This window comes from Helicoverpa armigera, chromosome 2 (genome assembly GCF_030705265.1).
Source record: "Helicoverpa armigera isolate CAAS_96S chromosome 2, ASM3070526v1, whole genome shotgun sequence".
In the NCBI taxonomy this organism is placed as follows: domain Eukaryota; kingdom Metazoa; phylum Arthropoda; class Insecta; order Lepidoptera; family Noctuidae; genus Helicoverpa; species Helicoverpa armigera.
Window position 1 is genome coordinate 3,300,295 of NC_087121.1, and position 21,743 is coordinate 3,322,037.

Genomic DNA, 21,743 nt, shown 5'->3' on the forward strand with positions numbered 1-21,743 from the left:
ACTTTATTAGCTTGTGAATGGCTTCCGTGTTGTTAACGGGTGTTAATAGTATGGATAATTATAATGTTAATAGTGTTGTGGGTGTGGTACATAGTATATCTGTTGGTAATCTATAATAATTATTATATTTACTCGTTGGTTAAGAAAATTCTCGTTAACTTAATTTAATAAAATTGAGCTTCGGAAAAGTTTATGATAACCTGTAACGTTGATTGACAGTCAGTCAATACACATTTTTTATCCCAAATGTATTTTCAGCCATCTAAAATAAAAAATAAAACAAATCTTTTCCTATAAACTATTCTAAAGTTCAAAATTTCTAATTTGAAAGTAGAATTTCAAAATGGCGCGCTAACTTATCTAAACGCATAGTCCTTACGGAATGCGCGAATATCATGCTCAACACATAATATCGACGTGACTGCGATGACCCTGTTGCTACGTGAGGTGGCTCCAAAGACCCATGCAGGATAAAAATAGATTAGCGCGAATGTACTGCTAAGTATTATATTAATATGCATTAAGGACCTGTTTATTGGGCCTTTCATTTATTAAAATTATAGTAGCTATATAATAAGCAAAATTCTGAAATTACAATGATGTCCTGCATAACTTTGAGAAACATAACGAAAGAAAATGTTTATGCTTTCATCAGCCACAAGTATGCAGAACTGTGCTTTCGGCAAGAATGCATATAAAACATGTGCGAATTAATCATTTAAAGAAGATAAACCACCAATTAATAGTCGCAACAGATGTACATAACATACGCAAACAAAAGTAATTTCGCTAAAATGCCGCGAGCAAGCGTTGTCCGAAGGGATAGTCACGGTTGACAAGCCCCCTACGCTATCCGTGATATTAGTCAGACGGATATTTAGAATTCGGCCACAAAGGGATACTTCGCTAATCGTATCGTAGCCGAATGTAGACAAGAAGATTAATTACTTTGGCATTGTAGATCTGCAATTGTTTTTATTGAATTGTCCCCTTCAATGTCATCTTTGGTGCCTATTAGTTAGATTATTTTGGTCAGATGCACAGAATAACGAATAGAACTGGATATATGGTATTTTTTTAAATAGATTTGGAAACAGTAGGAGTACGGTAGACCGCACATCAGTGGTAACTGTCATGCACCTTAAGTCAATAGTAATAAGTACGATTTTCCTATCTAGACACACGGCAGTGTGTCCGCCAAGTTCGAGCAAAAAAGGCGACACACCGGCCGTGGGTTATATTACACGAACCATTTCGGGCCAAATTCGACCCCCCTGTAACTCAAAATCTATTTTATTTACGCATATCAAAGTTCTAGTATCTGTTGAGACCCCCTCACTTATCTAAAATACAAAATTTCATTAATATATCTATTGTAGGTCTTGAGATATTGACGTCAGAAATTCGCTATTTTTACTATACACTTATTCACTGATTCACTTATTCACTGATTCACTGACTCACTCATCAAAAACCTAGACCACTTCCAATGGTCGTATTGACTTGAAATTTGGCATGGAGGTAGGTCTTTATGTCAAGGTAAAGGGAAAAATCTGAGGATGGCCAAGTGTGAGTCGGTTTCAAAATAATGAAGGTGTTTTATACCCGGTGTAAATTTATACCCCTAAGGAACTAAAACGAACTAAATTTATCTATATTTATATAATATATCTTCGAATGGTACAAAGGTTTGTATTTAGTCAAAGTAAAGTAAAAATCTGAAAACGGCCAAGTGTGAATCACTTTCGAAAATAACGAATGTGTAACTTTGATCCACGAACATAATATATGATAACATGTCATGTCAGTCAGTTGGTAAATCTAGTCATAGTTAATCTAGTTCATTTCTTTGTAAGAAACATAGTGCATATTAAAAAATCTAAAAGATAGTATAAATGAGACATTTCTTTAACTAACTTCATCATAAGAAAAAAATAAAATAAACAACCTTACAAAAATAAATGAAATCCCACCCAAAACAAAAATGTGAAAGACTGCCAAGTTCGATAATATGGGAATGCTTCGCCTATAAAGAAGTGAGATCTGAATAAGTACCAAGTTCCATACACATACCTCAGTTAAAAATAGTTACTTTTTAATGATGATTACTTGGCAAGTTTTAATAGAAAATTAAATACTTGATTCATTGCGTTTAGTAGGTTTATAACAAGGTGTATGAAAACTTGCCAAGTAACATCATTAAAAAGTAACTATTTTTAACTGAGGTATGTGTATGGAACTTGGTACTTATTCAGATCTCACTTCTTTTATAGGCGAAGCATTCCCATATTATCGAACTTGGCAGTCTTTCACATTTTTGTTTTGGGTGGTAAAACTTACCGTTACCACTGACCTGAAGTTGACTGTACCTTTCAAGTATCTGGACTTATTAAAAGTTTTATTTTGCTGTTTAATTCTAAACTAACAGAAAAACAAATCTTATGTAAGAATGATTTGAGTAAACAAGGTATTTTGTAACTCTGCCAGATTATACAGACGACATTAATATTTTTTTATTCGTTTAGCTGACATACGGATAGTGTTTTCCGTTGCCAAATGTCCCTGATATGTGATATCAGAAATAATATTAAAGCCTATTATTACATATATTTATTAGAGAATGTATGTATGGAGTGTTTCTGTTATTGATGGTAGACATTCAAATTAATTTGATTTCTCACGTCATTTAAAAGCTGTAATGAAATTATTTCTTGTTGCAATTTTAGAATAGTTATGAATATTGCAATTGGCGTTATTCTGTTTACGAGAAACTTTATTACCTACACAGTAAATTTTAACGAGATTCATAATAATAATTCATAGAAATGAGGTATTTTTCTCTCAGCAACTAAGTCATCTAAAGAATAATTACTTATTTATTATGCCTAATGCCATATTTTGACACACAACAAGCAATAATTCGTTATTTGAGGGTAATGGGTTAAGAATATTGCTTTTAATGGCTAATTCTAATTTGATATTTTGCAACAGAAATTGTAGGAAAAATATCAATATAATATTTTACTACTTTAACGAAATATGTAGTGCTTTATTGCATTCTAGCAATAATTTTCTATACGAGCTACAATGTCTTTTGATCACCATGTGTTTCGGCGGTAATAATAAGTTTCTAAAGTCATCATTATTTTCAACAGGTTTATTTCTGTACACGTTTACAATAAAACTAGAGTGTTATAGTGTTGTTACTTAACCGTACCATTCGACAGGGGGCCTATAAGGCCAGCCTAACGGAAAATTAAAAAGGCAATTTTCTTAATGAGACCACGCAGTGTGGGGTTGGTAGCTTACGCGACGCTACGCGAGATAACAGCCGATTACATGTAGAAATTGCTTATTTTCAATGTTCATACATGTTGAGCTATTTTATTGCCTGGCTTTTGATGCATTTTTCGCTCTATTTTGTTACATTAGTTTACTGTGTGTCATTCTTGTTTAACACTGGCAACAAATGTTTTAATCATCATTTGCCTAGCCTTTTCCCAAATATGTTTAAAGAGACGTATATAATTAAACATAGATTAAAACATAAACTAGTGAAAGCTTGTTTGCCATGTAATTATGTTAAGAAAGTTTTTAGTAATGTCAATGATTGTACCCGGTACTTATGCTAAAAACTGATACGTAAATATGATAAACTGTTTAAAGTTACAAATATTTTATAGTTCACCATTTTATAGACAGCTGCACGACCATAAAGGAAGAATTTTGTATTGAACCGTCATTGTGCATTCATAAAATGTCAAAATAGTAATAAAATTACCACCCAATCCGCCTTATAGGCTTATAAAACAATAATTTCCATATAGAACCATTTATATACAATTTTGTAAGTGATATATGCTTCCTACACTGGTTATGTAGGCGATGATGGAGGCGTAAACCTCAATTTGAAGTCAAAATATGGTCAGGATATTGGTACATTAATGTGATAATGTTAAGTATGTGTAAAGTCAAGGCTTCTGAATTTTTAATTAGATACAAGAGTGCCACCTACGTAGACATGGCATAAGGAATACTTTGTAAGTTAAATGGCGACGATAAAGCTAAGTAAACATTGTGGAGAGCACACTTAGTGTCAAGGCTAAAGGAAGTTACGTCCTAGCGTCGCGGAGGCAAGATAACGATTATGTGAACGAATATGCACAATGTTTGGAGTTTCATAACTTGTTCTTTCGTTTGATGACTCAAAATCATAAACTCGATAACGGCTTGTTTACCAAAATTAAGATTAATCTCCTAATTTGTTCTTTTCAGTAGTAAATTTTATGGTCAATTAGTCAAGGCAGGCGCCATCGCCATGGGGGCCATGAATCACAATAAACTTTAATGAAGCATCGATATAATTCGGCTATTATGTCGAACTTAATTAACCGGTATCATTTCCTAATAAAATATAGCCACACGGTCTAATCCGAGATTAATTACCACCCTACTTGGCAGTACAAACAATCAGTTAATTTACATAAAAGAAAGCGTTTAATTCGGTTAAGCTACGCGGTTAATCACAGGTTTAAACTAACTAAGCTCCTAGTGGTCATTTGTACCCGTCACACCAATAATTAACCCAGACAAGGCGAGAGCAGTAAACGGTTAACTACCATTTAAATAACAAAATAATGAGAGAAGAAACCGGATTCGTAAAGGTTAAGAGTTATGTTTACGCATTGGTTACGTTTTTAGACACGGTTAATAGATGATGTTAATTACAGTGGTCTGTGGCTGCTTAGCGGTTAATCCTCCGTCGTCAGTAATACAGAATTAATCAAGGAAGCAGTGAAACCACATATCTCGAGAACTCACATAGTAAAAGGTTCTTCCAGCTGCCGCCAAGAGCTCGCAGACAGCGGTGCAGGCGCGGCGCGGGAGTGGCAGGCGGGGCGCGGGGGGGAACCATCCTCACGTCTCCCTCCGAAGAGCTCCTGCCTAGCAGCGACGAGCCTCTGTCTCTCGACAACGACCGACGCCTTCCGAAAGGCGCTCCTCTAACAGTAGCAAAGTTCTCCTCACAATTCATATTGAAAGTGTCCAAAGGTATCCCTTCTGGTTCTTCCCTTCGGCTCCTCACAGAAAAAGTTCGTCGAAACCCATTAGCCAAACCTTCAGCTATTTTCTTTTTTGGCTTCGGAACTTCCTCAGAACTAATAACAGTTATGTCATCCATATCTTGCGTTTCGTATGTCCTGTAAGTTCTAATCTGTTCTATTCCAGTGAGGTCTTCAATGCCTCCGTGTCTGTACTTCAAGGGTTTTGCTCGGTCAATGACCCCTAGTTCATCATAGCTTCTGTAAGTCGAGGAAGCACGCCTGGGCGCTGGTGGCCGGCCAGCTCTGTCAATCGTCATTTTAAGCTGATGTCCAATTAGCGACCTGACGAAGAAACGAGCAATTTGAATATCGTGTTCAAATTGTGATCCTGGTTTGCACGACGAAGCTTTTCACACAGGTGATGATGATTTCGGTGAAGACAACACTGGTGCAGCACACAGTTTAAAAGCAACAGATACAGTGAGCGCGGCAGTCACACAATCAGACAACGTGTAACACATCACGACTATGTTAATGATTACATGTAGTGTCAGAAGTTATGCTGGCTGTAAATTAATTGGGGAACTCATTATAAGACACCATATAATGGTTTATTTATATTGTGGTAATAAAATTAACGCGAGTGTCTGTTAAAGAGGTTTTCTCGTAAATATTTAAAAATAGTTCGTCACAGGTCAAAGAACTGTTCATGTAGCCTTGTGAATCTCATTTTGGACATTATATTGATGACCTGAATTGAAAAATTAAAACTCAACAATCCAATTGATTTCATTACATAGATCATTGACCCGAGAATTTCCGTATTCTTTGAAGAAAGGTATTTGTTGATATTTCTTTAAACTTTTTTATGAGACAACGTTTTGCGTTTGGTTTATTTGAGCAGTTACAAGCGATGGGCCACATAGTGTTAAGTGCGTGTAAGGCAGCAGTTGAACAATGCCGTGACTAGCGCACCTCGGGAGCTACATGCCCATAAAATTTGTTTACCATCCCCGACGCCGGTGAACTCAAATCTATTGATACTATCACGAAACGTTTATGCGCCGGTAGCCTTACCAGGCCTAATTTTCATGAAAAAAAAAACTTCTTTTACTAACTATTACGTTTGTTTCGGGTAATCATTTGTTCAGTTTATGCCTATTTTCCTTACTACCAAAGGTTTTGGTCGTATTTTATTTTTGGTTAAAAATATTTCATACAGCTGTCAAAATATACGTAAAGCAAGCACTGTTAAATAATTTATCGTAAAAGCATTGGCTTTGACCTTAAAAGAACACGTTTGCACAACCAAGAATGAAGAGATTGTCAATAGAATCTCATTCGTTCTACATTAATCCAAACATTTAAAAACTTGTTTAGTCTCGCCTAGAAACGTAAACATACGTCGACTGATAAACACACTGGGAGCTAGTGGAACTCGACCGCCAATTCAAGTGGCTAATGACCGACACGTAATTACCAACAATTGCACTCGCCTGCCTACTGGCGGCCAGTACTGTCCACGGAAACTATCCGATTAGTGAGACGGAATTCGAACAATTATCGAATTAGGTACCATTTCCTGCTTCTGGACACTTGACATGGAGGAGATCCTTATTGAACGAGTGTGTCCCGAATTTGAGTGTTCAAAAGTGCGTATACAGACGCAAACTATGGAAGACTTTTTGCGGATGTCGAAATTTATTCCATAATTGAGGTCAAGTGATCAAAAAGTATGTTTAATTTGCATAAAAAATTAACGTCAAAAGCAAGTCAAGTGCTTCCAAAAACTAGCTGAAGAAGCTTTACACAAAATTGGCAAGATATTTGCTCAATACACAACATTTTGCAACTCCTTGTAAAAAAGCATAAAGCACTTGATATCTTCATTGGAGTGTATCTGATGATTATGTAAGTAAATGATAGATAAATTGTAGCCTTGATACCAATTAACAGACCCGACGAGGCAATCAAGCTACTGAATGAAGTGATGTCAATTAGTCTCATTAATGAATTCTTAACGATGTTGCTGTCTCTTTTTCATTTGAAAAGGACTTTGTAATTGAAGAGAAAGAGGAGATTAATAGTGATGATTGGACTGTATGAATTGAATAAGGGTTGATGGAGAAAGCTGATTGAGTGTCAGTTGATTAATCAGTATAGAATATTTTGGGCATCACTGTTTTAAAAATTCATTATTAGAAGTGTAGATTGAGATAAGTACTAAAATAACTATACATATAAATTGTTTCAGAAGTCACAGATGAATCATCAAAGTTTCAACATATGATTGACGAACTTTCTCCGGTTTCGGTTCCAACAAATGAACCAGATACTTCACAGTCATTAATAACACATATGCAGCATAAAGTTGAATGCATTTATCATTATTAAAGAATAGAACAGATAAAAATTAAAAGATTGCATCATTCGCCTACGTGGTCTTCCTCATACAATTTATCTTACTTTAACTGAATAATACCAGTTTTTTCATCGTTCATTTTTCATTCGGCTTGTTTCATTTATGATTGGACGAAACTTGCTTCTGTTTTGTTCACCAGACAATTCAATGCTCCTGTGTTACTTATCTTCTTTGAAAACTAAATCAATAGAATTTTGATTCAGATCTCAAAACTTGATTTTGATACCAATTATTTGGAAAGTAACAAAACCTTTATTGAATTAGATAATGGTGCTTTCACTTTTGAAATTGCTACTACATAATTGTATAGGGACATGATTTTGTGAATTCAGTAGCAATTAAAAGATTATTCAACGGCGAAAACCACGTGTGTATCGCTGCGGGCGGAGCCATTAATTCGATCCACTTTTGCCAATATTCAGAGCAATTAGAAATTGCCTTTGGAACAACATTTTGAATATTAATGTTTAATATTTCAATAACTCAATGCTAAATACTTGTGAGCCTTCGGGCGGTCCACTTCTATCTCGAATCTTTATTCACCTCATAGCGAGAGAACGATAAAGGCAGCAAATAAATATTAGTTATGGAATCGGTTCTTGTATCTTGTTCTTTATAGTTCTAGTTTTAACATCATTGTTTTAGATGAAAATATATTTAGAAACTTCATCTTCCACTTTCGAATACCTTTAAACAATTAACATAGCGTAGATAGGCTTAACATTTCGAATAGCTTTAGTAATCCTAACACTGGTTAAGACAGAATTTAATGAAGCATTTCACAATTTCTGAAAGTAACATCTTTCACCTATCACGGCTAGTTACTACCACTGGTAGCCTGGAGATATTTTATAACGAACCACAGTAGCCGCTCGCGCGTGAAATGAACCGCGAACACTGATAATGAAAACAACACTATTATTTCACAAGACGTTTTGATAGGTTCTATGACAAAAACTACACTAACAATTGGAATTTGAATTGGAATTCCAAAAAGTTGAGTGTATTTCAATGTCAATTTGGTTTTATGTGACGGCAAGTTAGATTTTATGTGAAATATATTTTTTTGTAAAACCTGTGTTGTTCATGTTCACATTTTTATTTTATATTAAATTAATTGAAATATTCGCCAATTTTCAGAAACTAAACCATAAATAAGCATGTAGTGATAAAACAAAAGAAACAATTTCTATCAAGTTTGCTTCTAAAACAGGCCGCTAAATAAAGAGGTCACAACTTTCTGGAACGCTTTGCAGTAAGTAGTGCGAACACTTTTTACGGCTCCGTAAAGTCTACAGCTCTTCTAGATAACTAATTGCTACGTCATAGTCACTATCTTCTATATACGAGTTGTCAGTGACCTTTGACCTTGTATCAAAATGGCAAATTATATGACGGCATACGAAATAGTGTTTGATGGTTTAAGAAAAATTGCAATAATAATTTGGGAACTTTCAGATATTTTCAGAAACTTCGTATTTTTAATCTATTTCACGCAACTCATTGCGGATGTGAGTTCTAAAAAAACAACAATTTAGAAAAAAGTTTTCAACACAATTTTTGCAAACATCGCTGAGAATGTCGTGCATATTTTAATACGCTATAATCATAAGTATGGAAACTTAAAAAACTCGAGTAATCTCGTTGTTTTTAAGACTGCTTATCGCGAAATATAATCAGTAGTTAAAGTAAAAATCGTAACTACCGACAATTTGGAGTGCCACTCGAAATCGGTTGGCGTTAAAAATAGTTTTTAAAGTGTAAGAGGCACTTACCCGACTCTTAAATGAATGAGGTTTAAAGATTTGGGCGCCGGAAACCGTCGCGTCGCTTACGAAACCCATTGATTATGTAGCTGTACGTATTTCTAAAATGTTCTTTTGTAATTTTAATTGTGTTTACAACTGTGTGAAGTGTAATAGGAACCATGTTTTTAATACTGTATTGTTTAGTTTACAGATGTTGATCGCCCATTTAGTTTTGTAATTTAGTCCAAGGTCTTAAAACAATATTGTATAAATATTCCCGCGAAAAGGGTTTTAGCTGTGTAAAATATCAGTCGGATACCCTTGAGAGCAAAGTGAGTTATCTTAAAATTTATTGCATCCATTACAACGTTTTAACATATTAATTTCGCAGTTCGAATGACATTTCCCAATAAACAAACATATTGACAAGTTACGATACTTTCTGTTCTTCGCCACTTATCGAGACAATATAAATCTGAACCGTCAATTAAACGTCAATTTTGTCGACAGAGAACATCGAAACAATTGAGGATTCAATAATCGAAAAAAAAAACTATTTAAATTGAGGATTATTTAAGCATTTTTAATGAACAGTCGTAAATGGTCTGGTCAGTTAATGGAGTAAAACACGCCATGCTATTACGACATACACGAGACAGTAATATATTATGATGCATGCAGGTTGGGTAACGTGGTCCAAATATGGGACATGACAACGGGAGAGGAATAACACCCGGAATATGATAGATTTTTTTCATGTTACTGCGTTGTAGTGCATATAGGAGGTATGGGATTAAAAGAAATAATATACTAATTTGATATTGAAATATTTATTCTATACTTTAAATGGTACTTGGAAGCAATACGTCCGTCTAACAAGATCCCGTGACGCAGTGTGTGTAGAGTTAAATAAACAGTAGATTGTTCAGATAGAACAAAGAACAATGTTATCGAAAGTTAGGGGTATTAGTTTTTGCTTTATATAATCCAACACGCCCCCTCAAAAATTAATCCCTAACTTTTAGTCATTCGTTAGTTTACTATACAGTATCTAGTCTACAATTCAACATTACAAAGTGAATACCAACTTATAAATACGACGTAACATATTATACTTCCAAGTAAGGTCTGGGACAACTGTACAATAATGGTCCAACATTTGCTGCACAGGATCAGGGAAAACCCAGAAAAACCTGATCAGACCATTTCATAATGAAATTGTACTTAAATTAAAACTTATTCTATACCCAATCCTTTTCTCAGTCTTATAAAAGACACGACTGGTAAAGGTTTTGTCAACAAGTCTGCCAACTGGTTACCTGTGGAAATATAATTTAATTTTATTACATTTTTCTCAACTTGTTCTCTAGAGAAATGATATTTTATATCTATGTGTTTGGACCTTTTATGACTTGTTGGATTATTAGCTATGCTAATACATCCGTTATTATCTTCATATAAAATAATGGGCTTATTAATTTTAAGTTTATGCTTTCTGCCAGAGACTTAAGCCATAATGCTTCTTTAACAGCTTCATATAAAGCCATATATTCGGATTCAGTAGACGAGACCGCTACTGATGTTTGTCTCTTTGTACACCATGTAATTGTATTTTGATCAAATAATTTAAACACATATCCAGTAGTGCTTTTCCTATCATTACAATCGTGGCCACCCCAATCTGAGTCGACATATCCACTTAGGATGTTATTGTAATTATTTCTTGTATATGTTAACTTCAAATCAATTGTGCCTTTGATATATCTTAAAACTCGCTTTAAGCATAACCACAATTCTTTATTGTTCTTATTTGTGTACCGACTTAAAATATTTACGCATGTACTTAAGTCCGGACGCGTACAAAGCATAATGTACATTAAACAACCGATCAGGTGACGGCATGGTGCGTCACACTTCTTATCAGCGTTAAGAGCTTCATAGTTTAATTTAAGCTCCATCGGTGTGTTTATAGGATTGCAATCACTCATATTAAATTTATTCAAAACGGTTTTAATGTAAGCACTTTGGTCTAAAGTAATTTTATCATGGTGTCTCTCTATTTTAATGCCCAAAAATAATTTGATATCGTGTAAGTCGGTCATTTCGAATTTAGTCATTAAATATGCTTTGAAATTATTCATTGTTTGCAAATCTGCACATGCTATAACTAAATCATCGACGTACAAGATTACGTAAATATTTTTAGAAATGTCTCCTTTACCTTTCATATATATACACCTATCTACTGGGGAGTTCTGAAAACCTATTTCTTTGAGACATTGTTCAAATGTTTCGTACCAACATCTAGCTGATTGTTTTAAGCCATAAAGAGCTTTGTTTAATTTGCATACGTAATTATCTTTACATTTTACACCTTCAGGAACTTTCATGTAGATTTCTTCCTTTAGTGTACCATTTAGAAATGCTGTTTTTACATCCATATGATGAATCAGTAAATTATATTGATTTGCGTAGCTAATTAAGAATCTAAAGCTTGCTATTCTAGCAACTGGTGCAAATGTTTCATTATAATCACTAAGATATTCTTGACTGAAACCTCTAGCGACAAGACGTGCCTTATATCTTGAAGGTTGACCTGAAACGTCATTTTTAATAGTGAATATCCATTTACAGTCTACAATATTTTTATTTAATGGTTTTGGTACTAATGTCCATGTATTATTTTTCTTAAGAGAATTGAGTTCTTCTCTGACTGCTTTTTCCCACTGATTCCTATCGTTCAGAGATTTAATTTCATTTAATGATTTTGGTATATTACTTGTGATGGATAACGCACTATAGACATCATAGTCATTTTCATTATATGATTTACGCGAACATGTTTTCAGTCTTTCACTTCTTCGTAAATTTAAAAATTCATCAGGTTTATCCTGATTTTTGTGTTTCAAACTACTCTCAGATTCATTTTCAGGTTCATTCGGTATTTCATGACTACCGATTTTCGAATTTTACTTGTACTGCATTCATCAGATTGAGAGCTATCTGATTTAGGGCCAGAACTATGAGACTTATAAGACACTGATTTTGTTACGGAGTCATTATCAGTTTCGTCTTGGGAATATGTATTATTACTCCGTTCAGGTCGTAATGAAGGCCTAGATTCGATAAAATTAGTCTCATCAATTACAACGTCCCTTACAGTTTCATATTTTTCGAATTCTGTATTCCAAACTTTATAACCATTGGGTTCATAACCTACCAGTATTCCTTTCCACGACCTATTGTCAAATTTGTTTTACTGGTTTTATTATGAACATATACAGTTGAACCGAAAACTCTGAGATTTTTAACGCTTGGTTTCCTATCATGCCACATCTCGTATGGTGTCTTTGATTGACTTAAAGCTTTCGTAGGCGTAATATTTATTAAATAAACTGCAGTTAAAACTGCATTTCCCCAAAACGTTTTGATGCTTTAGTGCCATTTAACATAGCACGAGCTTTTTCTGTTATTGTGCGAACCATACGTTCTGCAACACCATTTAACTGTGGGGTCCTAGGAACTGTTAAATGATAGCTTATGCCTCTTTCTCTACAGTAGTTTTTCATTTCGGTGGATAAGTATTCACCACCGTTATCACTATAAAGATTTACTACTTTGAAATTGAATTTAGCCTCACTTTTAGCGACATAGTCTTTAAAAGCTGTAAACACTTCTGATTTGTAAGTTAACATATACACCACACAATAATGTGTGTATTCATCAACAAATAAAACAAAATAATTTCTGTTATCTATTGTTGGAGGTGTTATAGGACCACAAACATCTGAATGCACAATAAACAGAGGGCGTTTAATGTAACTTTTGTCTTTAACTTTATTAAAAGGCAGGCGAGTCTGCTTCCCATTTATGCATGCTTCACACAACTTATCATTTGGAGTTACGGTATTTATTTCATCTAAGTCATCAATCATATTATGACATTTTAACTGCAGGAATTTAGTTTTACTTATATGTCCTAGGCGTTGATGCCATAATTCATATTTATTTTCATTAACATAACATGCTTGGGAAGCGGATTCCCCTTTTATTACTGGTATTTTAAACTCTAGAACTATAAGATTATTCAATGTCTTACCTTTCATGATGATTTTACCTTCCTTTGTAATTTGTGTGCCTTTGTCATCAAATATTATGGTGAATCCTGCTTGCTGCATCTTTGATACCGATATTAAATTATATGGTACTTCGGCACAGAACAATACATTTGTAAGTATTCCTTGCACTCCTGTTTGACTGATAAGATTTATGTTTCCCCTTTTAGTTGCTGAAATAAATGTATTGTTTTTAGCTACTGAAATTTTTAAAGGAGGATTTAAACATTCAAACGATGTGAAGAGATCATCTCTATTTGTGATGTGATCAGACGCTCCTGAATCTAATAGGAATTTAATTGTCGAGTGGTCTTTTTCATAATGGTATGCGCTTGTCATGAACGCAAATCCTGAAAAAGAAGAATTCGAGGTCGTTCCCTCTTGCAGGGCAATAGTTTGGACTTGTCTTGTCCTTTCTGGGGCATTGTTTTGTATATTTGTCTGTCTTTTGAAATAGAAACAATCCTGTTTCTTGTGTCCTTTGCGTCCACAGTAATGACATTTCACAAATTTTTGTTTGTTTGTTTTCTTGAATGTTGTATTCTTCAAATAGTTTTGTTTTGTGCGATTGTATCTGTTTTATTATATTTTTCTTCAACATGGAGTATCTTTAAACTGGTATCACGACTCTCGTTTTTTAATTTTACTTCGTGATCTAATAGTCTAGTTTTTACAAAACCGAGAGTGATATTTTCTTCAGATAGTGTCTCAATTGCAGTGATAACGCCATCATATGTATTCGAGAGTAAGTAATAAATGAGCTACTTTGTCCGTTTCCTCTAATTTAGCTCCAGCAGCTGATAATTCTGTCAGCAGATCGTCAAATGTTGAGAAGTGTTTGATCAAGGGTATATCGGCTTTTAATTTTAATCCCAATAATTGTTTTCTCAGCGCTAATTGAGTTGCTACACTTTTCCTTTCATAGATCGCGTCAAAATGTTTAAAAACTGCTTGAGCAGTCCCATTTTCATTAATATAATTAAGATATGAGTCCGCCAAATATTCGACTATAATACTTTTGGCTGCCTTATTATTCTTTTCCCACTCAGCGGATCGCGTTCCAGGAATTTCTTCGTCAATAACACTGAGCAAGTTTAACTCTGAAAGCAGTGTACGAATTCTAAATTTCCATACACTGTACTTTTCTCCATTAAAAGGCTTAATGTTTCTTTTCACTTTTTCCATTGTCACAACTTTATTTTTATTTACAACTATGCACTTTACTGTCACTACGCACTACTGAATGTTCTCACTACTAAATGTCCTTTTTCGCACTGGGCCCATAACCTATAGGAGGTATGGGATTAAAAGAAATAATATACTAATTTGATATTGAAATATTTATTCTATACTTTAAATGGTACTTGGAAGCAATACGTCCGTCTAACAAGATCCCGTGACGCAGTGTGTGTAGAGTTAAATAAACAGTAGATTGTTCAGATAGAACAAAGAACAATGTTATCGAAAGTTAGGGGTATTAGTTTTTGCTTTATATAATCCAACAGTGCATAGTAAAAAAGTGTGTGACAAAATACATATAGACTGTAGATGCTCATTCACTTATGTCAATCAGTTATGCACTTGATGCATGGGTCATGCTTGTATGGTGAGAAATAACAGACTCAAGTAGGCTCAATAATACAATCAGGAGGCAGCGGCTAACATAAAGTACCTACACTCAAAACAATTGAAAACCAAATCAGAAGTGAGAAATGTCGGTACTTAATTTAAAAAAATATTGTACACATTTTGTCATCAAATTCCCACTTTAGTCATGATATCACTAAATAACAAATGCTAATCTATCAAGCTTCCTAGAATAGAAACATTAGCTGAGGTGATTTCAATTAAACATTAGATATATGAAATGACATCTGATATGCAGTCTATTTGCAACATTCAACTAAATGACTCAATGTTAGTACACTTGCCTATCTTAAAATTGGTGTGTGTCATACATAATCTACTCGTTTGTAAATTGTTTATAAATATGTATAAACTGATATGTATGATGGTATAATGGAGAGATTATCTGCACAAGTATAAAAGGTTAAGTAATTCATATTATGGAGCGCTTTTATATATAGCAAAATCCTTCTTTAGTAAAACAAAAGACTGTGCTGATCTTTACCTTTTTTGTAAGGACGTCTAAAATCATCAAATGACCCCTCCCGCTGTGGGTCAGCAGCGGTGAGGGAGTGTCGGACTCTTACTGACTTAAAACCGTCGTGTTCCGTCGTAGGCGCTTTATGTACCAGGGTAACTCTTTCGAACAATCCCGCAGCCTGATATCTTTACCTTACGTCGGTATACGCAAAATTGTAGGTGATATACTAAATATACTTTCACAATCTAAGATCAATTTATATGATAATATTTATGCATCATGCAATACCTATCTAGCCAGCCACACCCAATCCGGGATTGATAACGCGGTTTATTTTCCATATTGTATCTGTTGATTACTTGTCATTGTCAACAAAAGAAAAGTAACAGTTTTTGTGCTATCGACCGCTTATAGATCACAGACTTAGACAACGATAGATTGTGTTAAAGATACTAAGAACTAGAAAGTAGGTGAATACTGAAACATAACGAGACAGAATTTTCTAGAAGAAGGAGTTTTCTGGCAGGTAGAGCACTAAGATTTGCAGTCTTTTAACTAGCACAAAGAATAGTCTCGGCAGTTGTTGGTTGACAAATTAAAATGCATGAAAACGTATATCTGCACTATAATATTGTGCTAGTAAAACCATACATCACTGTGCTAAAATTAATTAAAAAATCAATGTGCAAACCATAAAGAGTTTTTAAAAAAAGATAACTCTGGCTGCAAGTTACAATAAAGGTATGATCGTAATATAATTTAGCAGCCCAACACTAGCAAGATCGATAGTCGATGCACCCGCGCTAGTGCTGCGATAGCTTGCCTCAGCTTTTATTAGAATTGCTAATTGGCTTCTGCGGCTTATGGCTACACCCTGTGCAATATAACAGTTCGCCCCCTGTATATTTCAAGATCGGCGTCATTGGCTGTTTATGGTCCTGGGTTATTGTGGTTGTAACCTATTTAGTGTGGCCTTATTTTGAAAACAAAAAAGAAAAAACAACTTTTATTTTTCAAAACTCAAAGTTGTTTATCTTTTGTTAGATTTATACCTATGTATAAATATTTCATTCATTTTGAAGCTTTATCGTCCTAAAATTTTTCTGGTTATCAATGTAAACCATTATTTTTTTACTTTTACGATGATAGCCTGAAACCGTTACTCAAGGAAACACTAATGTCCTTATTGTTAGACAACTATTTTCAGCCATAAAAACACAATAAAGCCTCAAGAAAAAAGGAGGAAAACGCCGGACTTCCCACTACGACATCAAACAGTCTAAGAATTCAATTATCTATGGTCAATGACCTTCACTGAACTATTGAGGGCACCCTCATGTATGTAGGTGTAAGTTACTGATAATTAGCACATTCGAACGTAAATTACATCAACGTACAAAGACCGTGTTGACAACATTTATCTTTTAAATAATAAATAATATAATTAATGCAATAATAGTTGTTAGTAAACTGAGCTATCGCGTCGGTTAGTACAAAGGGAACTTACAAGGCAACACAAGTATTTGAATTGCAAATAAAATTTCTTTCGGAAACATTGTTCGAAGTGTCTCCGACTCCCAAAATAGGAATGGCCGTTTTTGCAAATGAAATGGATTGTATCTGTCGTAAAATATACGATAAGATCTTTAGCATAAATTAGTGTTTTATAGTAGTTACAATATTTTGACAGGCTAATGTAATAATTTAAATTAATTCTCAAGGTCAGGCGCCTTACCTTCTTGTATTTTGATGTTCAGATATTAATTTACATGCCATCAGTATTATTTAAGTACTTCATATTTATTCAGATTGTACCAAAATGTTAATACCAAAGTAATAAAGTTTAGGCCTTAGGTGCAATAAACTCGGTTCAAAATTGGAATGAATCCATGAAATAGCGAGCCGAATTCAGTTGTTGCTAATGTTGCTATCAGTTTAGGTAATACACGAACAAGCTCAGAAGACATTAGTTATTTGACGTAGGACGTAGTAAGACAAAGATATGTAAAAGGGGATTTTTTTATGGAATTTATAAACCAAAACACAAATAAGGGTACTTTTCAAATATCGCTAGAAACCTTTTCCAGCTGTTGGATAGCTTGAAAGCTTTGTCCGGTTTATATTGTGCCTGGAACTGACAAGAAGAACCAATCTTCTCACAATTGATAGTGCTAATTAAACTAGAGAAAGCACTCAGAAAGCTTAGCCCACAATTGCTGTCTAATTAACAACTCTAATTAGAAGAAAATAGAAGCGATTACTAACACCACGGTATTAAACTCAGTAGGATGTTGCTTTTTCTTCGTTGCCTTTTCGAGATTACCTAGTTTCATAACAAGTCGTATTTCCTTTATCTCGCGAGAACTAAATGGCTAAAGTTTTCATAGATACTGCACGTGTAGCGATAAAACTATATGAAGAAACCTTTTTCCTCTGTACGCTTTATATTGTGGAAAACTTCTAGGAAACTATAATAAGTGCATTAAACGATGTCGATACATTGTAATACCAGGTAGTTGTATTTAATAATTCTAATTACTAAAGTATTTATCAACACCTGCTTCAGTGCTTACAAATCGAATTTGCATTACATCAACCGAGCAAGCGAGACGTCGGCCGGCTAGTGATAAAATAAGCTCCATAATAATTGATTAAATAAACAGCCCTGTTGAACTAAACTGTTACGGTCTGTTCGCTAAAATATCGCACGACTTAGAAGTGTGACCAGCTACTCTAAATATTTTAGCATACGATCACGTAAGCATTGAATTGGGAGACAAAAAACATATTCTATTGTGTTAACGTATCCGTTTAATTGGACAGCGAAAGGGATATGGGTATTGCGTTTCCTACTCATCTATTAGACGGTGGAGAAATCCACAATCAGATAATATAGTAAACAACAAGCCCACTCGCGTGGTGACCATCGCCGATCGCGAGTCACATTAGCGCCAACAATACCTGACCCCGGCACGAGAGAAAGTGACTATCCAATCGATTAATCTGCCGAGTCCCCCGGGCATTGGATACCAGACGTATGGTAATAACAGATCAACATCGAAAGCCGTAATTGTTGCATTGATAATTCGCGACTGACAGAGCAATTGCCGGTTGCGAAATTGATACTGCCGAGCGAAATTCATATTGGAACCTCCTAGCAGACGCCGCAGCTGTTGACACCTTAACGAGAGCCTTTAAAATGTAATTTCTTGTAAACAAGACAGCGAGAGCGATGAAAGGGAAGCGATTTGTGCCGCTCAATAGCACGTCATGAAGTGTGAAGGGACGCGAGACCCGGGTCATTCATCAGTGGTGAAAGCGGGGCCAACTGATAGTCCTAAATTACCCCGGGCCACGAGTAAGGCCATCGTTACTCGGCCGGCTATAAAGACTCGACAAAATATAGGAACCGCCGACGAAATTGCAAATCATTCGTCAATGGATAGTAAACGACCTCACCTTGTCGAGCCATTGACATTGACGTAGATACAGGTTACTGAAGCTAACGAGATTGATGGGCGGCCGCTTGCATCCAATTTATTGTACGATGACATAATGCCACAGAACTAAATACAAATGCAGTTATCGTCGTCAAAATGTACAACTTCACTTCTGGAATATAAAGTGGAGCGGGGACGTAAATTGGGAATGTCAGGCGCACCGCACGTTGTGGCAAAATTTTGCCAATCTCTGTCGTCTCGTTTGCATTTCGAGTGCACAGACGTTGGGAGGGCCTTTATTTTATCTTTTTACCGGACAGCTGTTTAAATGAAAGCCAGTTTTTATGCATTCCTCTCAATTTTTAACGAGATTTCCCTGACAAAAACACGATAGCTCTGACAGTTATTTAAACATTCTCTTGTTCTTTGTGAATGTATTCTGTTATTTTGGGCGCCATACGTGAGGTCGTGGCAGGACCTCTTAAAAACTTGAAGATGTATATTTTGACTTGTCAGATGTATTTTTAAGGTGTTACGTGGAATTTCACGAGGAAGTCATAATAACACGACAGTGCAATTTTCCGTGATATGTGGTGATGTGAAGCTTGTTAACAGTTGTTAACGTAGTGACGCTACACCGATCATCAATACGTAACGGAACACCGACCATACACGGGAGACATTATCGATTTGTATTTCCACGAACGCACTTTAGGTCAGAGATGATTATGCAGTTTCGAAATTTGTGAACCGTCATGACATGCTCATAATTATTGTATCGATAAATCTGATAAACATATCGAATGTTAGGCCAAATTCAAAGCCTCACGACAATGCTTGCATTAGAAAGCTGGATAGTTAATACCGTTAAATGCGTTCAATGGACACGTGGCGAAAACGTATTGAACTTATATTAGAGTCGTTAGTCATAATTGCGTATCATGCAAAAACGAACTAGTTCTAGTTGTGGTAAAAAATCGTTTTCGCTTCACAACCTCTATTGTACAAGATAGTGATTAATATAATTTTTATTTGCTTTGATTGTGTGTGTCTATGGCATGATTCTATGTTCGCGTCTCGTTATTGAACGGCCGTTGACATCAAATAAAAACTCTGATTGGACCGGAGGTGGTTTAACTGTACCCATAGTACAAGCGTCGTATGATGGATTGGCCTGTCAAGCGTAGTAACCTCCGTTTCTATTGTATCGTCGTCCAATTTCTAAAAGTTAATATTTATTATGGGTTTCAATTAATAATCGTGTTTGGTTATGCGAACGATCAGAAACTCATTATAGGAAATTGGTAGAACTCATATCGTAATAGCGCTGTTAATATTTAGAAACAGCATATACTGATTGCTGTAATAATAATGTTATTACACCACTAAATATTAGTGCTAGCGTTAGAATAATCAATACTGCTAAACTAGAAACAAACAGTGATAATAAATTCTAATACAAATTCCGTCCTAACAAGGCAAGAAAACTTGACAAATGCGTGTATAGCTCCGTGAGAACATAGAAATGCGTTAAGAATTCCACCAAATGACAAATACGTTGGTGACCGAGGTTGAACAAACCAAAATCAATTGTGTCCCTGATGACAGATAGTTGTATCGCGTTACCGCGGGGTTACTGATACCGCTGATGATAATCATTGATTAGCGGTTGACATTATCGGTGGAAATAAATTGAGTATTCACGGCGTCACACGGGGAATATAAATCGTTGGGAGTATACAATGCGGTGATAGGTGCGACACACTTAACTTGCGCTGATGAACACGTCACAGCTGTTGACATCGATAATTGTTTGCAGCGGATGTCGCTGTCTGGTGCTTCTTGCTGTTAATTTAATTAAATATTATTATTTATTCGCCTTTAAGACTTCTAGATATGGGCCAGGAGCAAAGACTATTGTTATCTTCACATTTCTGTAAATAATGGATCCATTTCTATGATAAACTTGTTGCGTTGTTCCACAGCTTAAAACATTTCCAGCCGCACCAAACATTCCACTATTTAGATTCGATAGCTATTCGCCCTAAAAGGAGTACCGTCATCTAAGTATGTTTCTACCTTCCCGTTGTCATTGTTTACGCTTCGTATAGCTTATGGAGTCATTAAAACGGCTTTCTTAGACACATCGGCCCTTTGTTCAGCTGATAACTCTATAGTTATATGTGCTCTCTCGTATCCTTTGTTCGTAACAGTTTAATTAGTTTTTATGACGGTCTTGCGTTGGTAGTTGACGAACCGGGAAGCCGGGGTCGACGCGTGAATTCACTGAAGCTCTTTTGTGCTTTAAATATTTTGGTTTCACATCGCATTATAAGGAATTTCTGTGAATTATCACAGAAATTAAACTTGTCAGATCAATCATGTAACGAATGCTTAATTCATGGTTTTGACGATTTATTCAAGCGATTGGTCGGCTTATTTGCATCATAACGAACGGTAATATAATATCTAATTTACGAAGTTATCATACACAGAGCGAACAACATATTTACATGTTTTGAGATAAATATCGTACAGGTGAAGCAGTTTAATCGAAGCTCATTTAAATTCGACGAATGCACTTGATTTATTATTTTATTATTGACAAATCGTTTGGAGATCTTGTCTTATATTTCGAAAGGTTCGAATGAATAATCGTGGGTTGAATTAATCGATTGCTTTTGTTTCTTTTTCTATTCCCTTCAAAGGAGTTGTTAACAGTATTTATGGTGCCGTCAATTCTCATGGTAAAGATAAGCTAACCGGCATCATATATCAAGTGCGTTTAAGATACGAGAGAATTTAATAAATTTAATTAAAGTGAGTAAGAGAAATGGTGTTGATCTTTAAGGTCTTGCTCATGCTG

General features: G+C 35.1%; 1 protein-coding gene across 6 annotated transcripts in view; it reads right to left on the reverse strand.

Moving 5' to 3' along the window:
- The window catches only part of LOC110372023 (caskin-1), a 273,544-nt gene that overhangs the window by 102,705 nt on the left and 149,096 nt on the right, over positions 1-21,743 (reverse strand). For 2 of the 6 annotated variants that reach the window (XM_021328527.3, XM_021328526.3), the window contains exon 2: positions 4,822-5,387. The exons of the other annotated variants lie outside the window; for them this stretch is intronic. In XM_021328527.3, coding sequence (XP_021184202.3) covers positions 4,822-5,362 — 541 coding nt within the window. In that variant the 5' untranslated portion in view covers positions 5,363-5,387. The remainder of the gene's footprint in view (positions 1-4,821; positions 5,388-21,743) is intronic. 6 annotated transcript variants of the gene reach the window in all.